We start from the raw sequence: 11,038 nt of genomic DNA, 5'->3' as shown, positions 1-11,038 counted from the left end.
ACTCACAGATTTGATTGGATTATTCATTACGATTTATATTTGATTGGTAAATTGACTGAACTGCGGAAAGGAACATACCGTCTTTCTCATGTAGGCTATATCAGGTAAAGCACATAAAAGGTTTATTCGCAGAACTTGATCACTAAAATATATTCTAATTATCGTGTCGTGTGTTAGTAGTCAGCTTTGGGCCAGTCTGAATTTAGCTTTTTTTGCTTTCAGTTAATACCACCAGGTTCTCTACAAACTATTAGACTGTAAGTATTGTTAATAATGCTGCCTTCACGTTTTCTACTTTGCCACTTCTGAAGTCTTGATTACGAGGTCATCCAAAGGTTTTTTTTACTAGGAAACTGGTATTTGCGATAGCACGATTTCCGATAGCACATAAAGGTAGTCACATTCGTCATGTTGGTTACCTGTGCAGGGCGAAGGTGAGAGGTTGTTGTTGATTTAATTTGTGATCGAGCATTTTTGATAAACTTTTATTTTATTGTATAAACATTTATTTTGCACCAGTTTAAGCCCAGTGCTGCTTTGGTTTAGGTTCACTAGAACCAGATGTATTTGATGTCAATGTCTGCCTTTGCCATAACAATTTTGCACCTGTTTATTTCCCTCTCGTGATTATGATTTTAGCGGCCATGTTTGAGTTGTTTCTCGGAGGTTAGAAGCTACGCGATTTCACAGAGGAACTGTGGATTCAGAATTTCTAGAACAGTTCAACCTTTTGTCTTTTATGAGTTTAATAAAGAACACTGTCTCTTCTTCTGTCCAAACATACCGATGATCATGTGACTTTTACGTACGCCATGTGACCTGTAAATTCGAAAAATCAGTTTCCATTGCAGTTATGCAAAATATTCCTTTTTCGAATTGCCTGAAAAACCACCTCATGCACATGTAAAAACGATTTTGAGATATATGGGAGTTTTTGCAAAATCGACATGTTTCCATTGGTCTTATTTTCAATTCACAATTTAAATTTGTGCAATTGGAAGGGTAATGGAAACGCAGCTACTGTCTGCAACAAGACTCCATATACCATAAAAAGTTAATTAGTAGTTTTATATAAAGCCCTTATAAAAGGTATTTATCTGAATTAAAACCTTAGTATTTCTCAGATTGTATTTTGTTAGTGCCGATCCATATATGACCAATTGATATAATTTTAGATTTTTTTTGTATAGTTAGAGGTTCATATTTGAACATAGTGAAATAATGTCTCATAATGGACCCAGTTTAAAGATTCTCATCAGTTCTGAAAGAGAAAAGACTAATCACACAAATTTGGGAAAATACATTTTTTATTGTGTTCTACTGCCAAATCGAGGGTTTTAATGAACTGAGTTGATTCTGACACAGACACAATCACATGTACAGTTCAAAAAAATAAAGCCAATTTGTACTTAGTTCCTGCATGATATTGCGTCTCTGAGATCGATTCCAGTGACGCAGTCGAAGAAGAGTCACTGTGCTATTTGTCCTTTTTCCCGAAAAAAAAAAATGGAATCATGTCGTTCCTTTTTGTGTGTTGGGCTGAAAGCATCTGTTGCTTGTTCAGTCTTGATGTGTGTAATATTACGTGATCAGAAGGAAAGTTGGCTACAAAATTCCATATTTCGCCAGATCGCTGAGCTCCATGTCACCATAAGCTTCCCAGGGGCAAACCACAGTGATGTCTGTTGAAAACCCAGAGAAAGAAGGTGGTTAGGCTCATTCAAAACACTGAAACAATATTTACGTGATGAAGGCGACTGAAATGCCACGCTTTACCTGTGCCGAGACCCTCCATCCCAGGGATGTCATCTCCCATGCCTTTCTGGCCAGGTTTAGGAGCCTTGCTCTTGAAGGTGCGAGTGGTCCTCTGCTTGAACTTTGGTGGCGCTCTCTTCTCAACAGGTGCTGGGGCGTCCATTTCTCTCACTTACTGAAATATAAACAGGTTTACTTTAAAAACTGACTATATTGTCCCCTTTACTGATGTCCTTAACAGGTTAGCTGTTAATCTTCTCATTTTAGGATTGTGTTAATCCTAATCTGCTGGTTACACAATGAGAAGGTTTATTTACCAACATCTGTTGCTCTTTACATAATCTCGTAGAGGAGATGCCCAGCGCTCTAATTCCATCACATTTATCCCAGCCTACTTCTGGAATCCTGGGAGAAATGTGTCAGAGCTTCTGTTTATGTCTGTTTTTGCCTAAATTGGCTTTCGCTGTTAAATGTACTGTACATTTCAGCTTCACCTAAAGAAGCAAATAGTAAGTTCAAGTCTTTGAGGCTGTAATATATGGAAGCTTGCTTCCGCCATGGAATAAAAATAAAAAAGGTACAGAAATGGCGAGTTTTTATCTCACAATTCGGACTTTTTTTCCCCACAATTCCAACTTTATATTTATACTTTTCTTTTTAGAATTTGTAACTTAATCGGAATTGTACGAAACTTGGTTATGGTTATGTTTATGGTTTTGGCACTTGCTGTGTGAACCCAAAATAATCTTGGACATGATTCGAAAAGGTTAAATGGTCCTGAAAAAAATAGTCACACTTGTATTGTTCACAGTAAAAAAGGAGCGCACTGAAAATTAATTGTAGACTAATTTCATCTAGTGGAAGCGTTTGGTACTGATGTTCCAAACGTTTGGTACATATTTGGGACACAGTTTTTTTTTATTTATGGCTTTGATTTTCTCACATTTTTAGAGTAAAATGTTTTTCGGAAAATCTATATTTCATATAAAAATTTAAAATTGTATTTTTTGTGCATTTTTCATAACAATAAATGTAAAATGGTATAACTTTTTTCACCTCAACAATAATCTGCCAAGTGCATACATATAATTGAGTACCTCAAAATCCCCCAAAAATACAAAATATTAAATAAAAAGCATTATTGGACTAAAATATAGTACAATCATTTCATTGAAATAAAAACATTTTCAATCATTTTTGACCAACACGTGAACTGTACCAGAGGGATAATGTTTAACTGAATGTCCAGGTGTGTAATTCTGACTCACATTCTGCTTTTCCATTGTATTTATTCCCTCTCCATCACTAAATCTGTCTGTTCTTTTTCATCCCACGAAAGTCTTTCTCTCTTCCTCTGTTTTCTCTCTTTTCCTCTGGTTTTCTCCTCATGCTCCTCATCCCAGAATTCCTGCTCTCAGTAAACCATGTCTTGTGTATTAACTACAGTCTGTCTGGGTAAAAATAAAATACCGTAGTACTTTACCTGACTGTTTCTCAGTGCATTGTGCTGTAAATGTGTCTCAGGTGAGGCGAATCTCTTACCTGTGTTGGAGTTTCTGGCTCTTCTGGTTCTCTTGGCTTCTCTTCTGCGATGTCTCGCTTCAGATCGTGTCCAGTGTCTCTGCCGGACTCTTTTATAGCGCTCCACTAATCTTCTGATCCTCAAACGCCTCCAACAGAAGCAGATAGAGGGATCAGGAGATTGACACATGGAGTATTTTAAGCACTTCAGGCTCTTACAGCTGAGGACACGCGTGTGGTAACAGTCATAGTTTATTCACAACATCTGTAGTTTGTCTGACAGACACAGACATAAACAAGCGATATACTAAAATATGATGAATGTGTGTTCAAACAGCTTTATGGCCATTAGTTGATTAATACTTACACTGTAAAAATAATTCTGTTAAATTTACAGTAAAAACGACAGCTGCGGTTGCCAGAAATCTACCGTAAAAAATATTTTAGGTTTTACAGACTTAACTTAAATTTACAGTAAAAAAACGTATTTCATTATCTGATATAATGTTGATTTACCGACCTATTGAAGTACTAATATCTGTTTTGACCATTGTAATATACTGACAACCACCAATCACAGTGATGATGAGAGTCACATGATGAATCAAAGCTCATCTCAAGCAGCTTTTACACAAGATTGTTAATAGTAATAAATAGAAGCTGAACAGTGTCATTCACACAAAAACTAATGGTAACACACATGAATTTTTAAAAATGCTATAAATGCAACATAAAACCCGTACATGTAACATGTACATAACTGATTAGAAAAAAAAAACTAAGAAAAACTATGAATGTCAATTTACAATTTTTCACTGTAAATTATACAATGACTTGTTCTTTGTCACTTCCAAAAACTGTATTTTACTGTAAAATTACATTAAATTTACGGTTAGATCTATCACAGTTATTCACCGTACATAGTACGTAAACTTTCTGTCAACAAATTAACAGTTTTCACTGTAGGTCTTTTACCATTAAAATCACAATATTTATTTTTTCTCTCTATCCTCAGTTCTCATATAATTTTCATATTATAAACATCCCAGCTAACAAAATATATTAGAAGACCATTGTGCTCACGTTCCCATTAGGTTTGGAAAACATTTTCTCAATGTTCTCTTAACAAATGTTAAGGGAACATTCCATTTTATCGTTTTCCAAACATTATGGGAACGTTACTTTTGAATGTTCTCTAAACAACTTAGACGAACTAAAACTTTGAAGAAAAATATGAATAATGTATAAATAATGATTTTCTGCTAATGTTTTGAGAACATTATTAAAAACTAGATAACTTTGAACGAACATTCTATTAATGTTAGAAAGTTTGTTCATAACTTTTAGAAAACCTTGACAGTCCCTGTATTCTGCATCGTTAATTTTTAATTTCCGTATTAAATACTTCACCAAATAACCAATTAAATGAATTGTAAGCAAATTTAATCTAAATCTAAAAATAAATCAGTATGTTTTATTTTGATGCTGTGTCTGTTCAACTTTATGTTTAAATTAGACTCAAACTCAGATTCATGAGTTCATGTTGATTTCATTTTTCTGATCTCAGGTCAAGCTCTTTAAGTCTCTTCTCTAACCTGATCCTAAACATACGGTTATATCTGACCTTTACTAATTAAAGATTAAGCAACTCTAATCCACAATCCCGATTGGCTGTCCTGACAGTACTTTAGGTTATTATATAATCTGCTCATTAACATATACTGTAATGTTCTCATGTGTGTTTGTTTATTCACATCTATAGCTAATGATGAGCTTGTGCTCTTCGGATGGGATTTATATACAGCTACAAAATCTGTCACTGTGGCAGAGCCCTTTCAAAAGGTGCACCTTTATACATTATTTACCCCATAAAGGTACATATCAGTACTTTTTGATAGCATTTGTACCATTTTTCTGAGAGCGTGGTTGTCATATTTTGGAACATGTTCATACTTTAATATAACAAACTATACAATGAGTTAGAGACCAACTGGTTAAAAAATAAGTTAAAGTGTGGATCTAAAAAGTGATAATATTTTTGAGAAATGTTTGAGCATCATTTACAAAATACAAATACTTACTCTTCAATTGTATACATTAAATACATTATATTGGTGTGAGGGAATGTATTTATTGAAAATATTATGATATAATATAATATTATTGTATAATTTAAAATGACAAAATGATCTGTAAGGTCCTTCACAGAAACGAATGAGAAAATCTGTGATCTAAAACAAAATGTAGAAAAATAATACTGCTGCTAACCCTAACTTCCTGATTTTCCTCATTCTATTAATATTTTAGTGATAGCATCTAAAATAGTTTTTGTGTGAAAGAGGCAGCAAGATCTCAAGAAAAGCTTAGCGTATATATATCGTGTAAGACACTCTTTAGGCGACTAAACATTATTTAAGGTTATTCTATTCGTTAGGATATTGATATAGGAACTGTTGTTGTCAGTAAAGTTTCATTTATGATGTTTCTTTCTTTAAAACTATATAAAATTTCAGTCCACTTTCGTCCCTCATACCAAGTTTAACCCCTTTTACTGTAAACCATGACATTCTATTAAGAAATAAGGTAGAAAAGTGACTGGTCATAAAGAGCTTGTGAAATGGGGAACAGTAAACCAGAGGTTTAGTAAAGCATATAGTGAGTGTGTTAATAGAGTTGCAGATGAAAATCTGTTTCCAGCTCTTTCATTCACACGTTTGGCTGTCTGGTGTTCGGCGCCCTCTGGCGGATTATGCTGTAAAAACACTAGACTAGTAAACCATTAAAGTCACTGTGAAATCAAAATGGACAATTCTTGTTTTTAATGGAATATTGCAGCATTTATTATAAACTTCCATTTCATGCTGACTGTTTTATCAACAAATAAAATAAAGAGTAAAAATGTAATAAACATCAATGTGTTAAACAAAAATGCATTCATTACATTGCAAATATTTAAGTTATTGTAGATTTAATATTATTTATTACATTTAGATATATTAATTTAGCAGACACTTTTATATAAAGCGATTTATAGGCCTAAATGAGGAACATCATAAGCAATTTGTCATAAAACTCAACATTTATAGTAAAAACTAAATTGGTACACAGAGGAGAGGCAGAAAAGAAGAGAGTGAGAAAACTATTGTCTTATAAAAATAATTATATAGAAATTATTTAAAGTCCCCCTGTAGTCAATAATTTTGTCCCTTAAAACTCATTTTTTCTTGAATGTAACTCTGTACCCTTGCCTCATTTAGTATTCGAGGTACCATGAATATGGAAATGAGCCCCGCCTCCACTCACTCACAGCAGCTCAGAGATCCACTCGTTGACGATCATACGTTGATCTGATTGGTTACAAGGTACTTTGGGATGTCAGAAACACCAGCGATTTCAAACCGTGTGTTTGAGACTGAAAATACATCCACTTTCTTTTGAAATAGAAAGTGGATGTAAGAAAATAGGTAAAGCATTAAAAATCTGGAGAGAGGACCTGGAGAGGTTCTGTATGGAGGAATGAAAGACCTGGAGAGATTCTGTATGGAGGAATGAAAGACCTGGAGAGATTCTGTATGGAGGAATGAAGGATCTGGAGAGATTCTGTATGAAGGAATGAAAGACCTGGAGAGATTCTGTATGGAGGAATGAAGGATCTGGAGAGATTCTGTATGAAGGAATGAAAGACCTGGAGAGATTCTGTATGGAGGAATGAAGGATCTGGAGAGATTCTGTATGAAGGAATGAAAGACCTGGAGAGATTCTGTATGGAGGAATGAAAGACCTGGAGAGATTCTGTATGGAGGAATGAAGGATCTGGAGAGATTCTGTATGAAGGAATGAAAGACCTGGAGAGATTCTGTATGGAGGAATGAAGGATCTGGAGAGATTATGTATGGAGGAATGAAGGATCTGGAGAGATTCTGTATGGAGGAATGAAGGATCTGGAGAGATTATGTATGGAGGAATGAAGGATCTGGAGAGATTATGTATGGAGGAATGAAGGACCTGGAGAATTTTTTTTATTTCATAATGAGATTTTCCCCTAACATTCAATTGTTTTACTTCAATAAAAAGGATAGAATTTTGTGCTTTTATTTTATTTTATGAAAAATCAAAAGGATAAACAATGCAGATTTATTTTCACAGCTGCCTTTGCTCATATTTACCAAGGCTGCCAATATTAGTGAGGGCACAGTATGTGTCCCTTCTTCTGTAGTGTTTTTGTCAGTCTCCTTGTAGAAAGAAAACTCGAAAACCGGAATATTCAAAGAAAAAAGAAATTGTTGTATTTCTTCGTCGACTTACCAGCAGGTAAACTCAACGTCATTACACATGTTATTTTAAAGATTTTTTTAATCGAAATATGTCATAAAGTAAAAGTGCCTCATCTCAGAAACCAGAGATCGCGACTTGAGTTAAAAACATTTACAGAACTGAAATAAGTTAAAAGGGTTGCAGTAATAGTGGTTTACCAATTATTGACATTTTGTGAGGAAAAACAAATAAATAAAAATAAAACGTTGCACCTTACAGTCATGTACAATTTTAGAAACTCTTCATATAGGAGCTCCAGCAAAAATCCTACAAAAAGTATGCTGGTGAATAAGCTTTCTAAAAGGTGTTTATCTGAATGGCCTTGGTATTTCTCAGATTGTATTTTGTTAGTGCCAATGTCTAATATAACCAATGGATATAAAACCAAGATTTTACACACTGACATTTTTTTATATTTGAACAAAGGGAAATTAATTAACAAATTGTGAGATCAGATCAGATCAGAAAAGACTAATCACACAAATTTGGGAAAATACATTTTTATTGTGTTCTACTGCCAAAATCAAGGGTTTTAATTAACCATGATGAGTAGATTCTGACACAGACACAATCACATGTACAGTTAAAAAGAAAAATTGTCGATTTGTACATAGTTCTGTATTTTACCACAACAATTAGGAGATGATCATAGCATGATATCGCAGCTCTGAGATCGATTCAAGAGCAAAAGAGTCACTGGCAATTTGTCCTTATTTCCCTCCAATAACAATATGAATCATGTCGGATCCTCTTTGTGTGTTGGGCTGAAGCATCTGCTGCTGGTTCAGTGTTTGTGTGAGTAATATTACATGATCATCTTGGCTGATCAAAGATCTCCAAAAGAAAGCAGAGGGAAAGTTTCTACAAAATTCCATATTTCGCCAGATCGCTGAGCTCCATGTCACCATAAGCTTCCCAGGGGCAAACCACAGTGATGTCTGTTGAAAACCCAGAGAAAGAAGGTGGTCAGGCTCATTCAAAACACTGAAACAATATTTACGTGATGAAGGCGACTGAAATGCCACGCTTTACCTGTGCCGAGACCCTCCATCCCAGGGATGTCATCTCCCATGCCTTTCTGGCCAGGTTTAGGAGCCTTGCTCTTGAAGGTGCGAGTGGTCCTCTGCTTGAACTTTGGTGGCGCTCTCTTCTCAACAGGTGCTGGGGCGTCCATTTCTCTCACTTACTGAAATATAAACAGGTTTACTTTAAAAACGGACTATTTTGTCCCCTTTACTGATGTCCTTAACAGGTTAGCTGTTAATCTTCTCATTTTAGGATTGTGTTAATCCTAATCTGCTGGTTACACAATGAGTAGGCTTATTTACCAATATCTGTTTTCCTTGTGATATATACGGACAGTGTGAATGATAAGCTCTTTACATAATCGTGCTAATCTCGTAGAGGAGATGCTCTAATCCAAGCGCTCTAATTCGCTGTTGAATGTCTACTGTAAATTTCAAAGAAATTTTAGTGTTTGAGGCTGTAATCTATGAAAGCTTGTTTCCGCCATGGAATAAAAAATAAAAAGGTACAGTTTCCATGTTTCCAATACCAAACTTTTTATTCCGTGGCGGAATCAAGCATCCATGGTAATCATTGCACTTCACCTGTAGTTTAATGTTCAACTGAATGTCCAGGATTGTCATTTTGACTCACATTCTGCTTTTCCTTTTTATTTATTTCTTCTCCATCACTAAATCTGTCTGTTCTTTATCAGTCCACAAAAGTCTTTCTCTCTTTGTTTTTATCTTTAGTCTGTTTTGTGGTTTTCTCCTCATGCTCCTCATCCCAGAATTCCTGCTCTCAGTAAACCATGTCTTGTGTATTAACTACAGTCTATCTGGGTAAAAATAAAATACCGTAGTACTTTACCTGACTGTTTCTCAGTGCATTGTGCTGTAAATGTGTCTCAGGTGAGGCGAATCTCTTACCTGTGTTGGAGTTTCTGGCTCTTCTGGTTCTCTTGGCTTCTCTTCTGCGATGTCTCGCTTCAGATCGTGTCCAGTGTCTCTGCCGGACTCTTTTATAGCGCTCCACTAATCTTCTGATCCTCAAACGCCTCCAACAGAAGCAGATAGAGGGATCAGGAGATTGACACATGGAGTATTTTAAGCACTTCAGGCTCTTACAGCTGAGGACACGCGTGTGGTAACAGTCATAGTTTATTCACAACATCTGTAGTTTGTCTGACAGACACAGACATAAACAAGTGATATACTAAAATATGATGAATGTGTGTTCAAACACTTTATGGCAATTAGTTGATTAATACATAACACTTTCTCTGTCCTCAGTTCTAATCTAATTTTCATATTATAAACACATCCCAGCTAACCAAAAATATTAGAAGAATGTTGTGCTAACGTTCCCATTAGGTTTGGGAAACTTTCTGAATTTTCTCTCAAAGGTGAAATGTTTAACAAATGTTAATGGAACTTTCCATTTGATAATTTTCCAAACATTATGAGAACGTTACTTTTGAATGTTCTCTAAACAACTTAGACAAACTATAACTTTGAAGAAAAACGTTCTATGAATGATGTATAAATAATGTTTTTGTGCTAACGTTTTGAGAACATTATTAAAAACTAGATAACTTTGAACGAACATTCTATTAATGTTACTAAGAAAGTTTGTTGAGAGAACCTTGACAGTCCCTGTATTCTGCATCGTTCATTTTTATTTTCCATACATACTTCACCAAGTAACCAATCAAATGAATTGTAAGCAAATTTAATCTAAATCTAAAAATAAATCAGTATGTTTTATTTTGATGCTGTGCCTTTTCAACTATGTTCAAATGATTATAGCATCAAATGCTTTGTGTCAACAAACTCAAACTCAGATTCGTGAGTTCATGTTGATTTCATGTTTCTGATCTCAGGTCAAGCTCTTTAAGTCTCTTCTCTAACCTGATCCTAAACATACGGTTATATCTGACCTTTACTAATTAAAGATTAAGCAACTCTAATCCACAATTGGCTGTCCTGACAGTACTTTAGGTTATTACATAATCTGCTCATTAACATATACTGTAATGTTCTCATGTGTGTTTGTTTATTCACATCTATAGCTAATGATGAGCTTGTGCTCTTCGGATGGGATTTATATACAGCTACAAAATCTGACACTGTGGCAGAACCTTTTCAAAAGGTGCACCTTTATACATTATTTACCCCATAAAGGTACATATCAGTACTTTATGAAGTTTTATGTAACAAAGCTCGGGAGGAGAATGTTCAGGTAATCATCCAATCAGCACAAGAAGAAGCCAGTATAAATAAAGCCTTCCCTTACCTCCTGTCTCATGACTAATTTCTCAGCATCCCGCCACCACCCCATCACCTCACTTTCGGCTGGGGCTACTCATAGATACCTATGAGCTATACATTCATAGGGGGGAGTACTCTGGGGTCGGGCCGAATTCCGAGCTCGGAGCCCTCCC

The 11,038-nt window shown here is 35.2% G+C and overlaps 1 protein-coding gene and 1 long non-coding RNA gene across 2 annotated transcripts in view; both read right to left on the bottom strand.

The window, feature by feature from the left end:
- Positions 1-11,038, bottom strand: part of LOC309474010 — a 94,453-nt gene that overhangs the window by 23,899 nt on the left and 59,516 nt on the right. The gene's annotated exons all lie outside the window — the stretch shown is intronic.
- Positions 8,452-9,730, bottom strand: LOC309474039 (retinal cone rhodopsin-sensitive cGMP 3',5'-cyclic phosphodiesterase subunit gamma-like; the record flags this gene model as incomplete). Its single annotated transcript, XM_082136290.1, has 3 exons — positions 9,525-9,730; positions 8,623-8,776; positions 8,452-8,528 (listed from the first exon to the last, which is right to left on the bottom strand). The coding sequence occupies exons 2-3, from the start codon at positions 8,762-8,764 to the stop codon at positions 8,452-8,454; spliced, it is 219 nt and encodes a 72-aa protein (XP_081992416.1). The 5' UTR covers positions 8,765-8,776; positions 9,525-9,730.

This window comes from Leuciscus leuciscus, assembly GCF_965113295.1.
Source record: "Leuciscus leuciscus genome assembly, chromosome: 14".
Taxonomy (NCBI): Eukaryota; Metazoa; Chordata; class Actinopteri; order Cypriniformes; family Leuciscidae; genus Leuciscus; species Leuciscus leuciscus.
The sequence above is the reverse complement of the archived record's forward strand: the minus strand, read 5'-3'. Positions and strand labels throughout refer to the sequence as shown.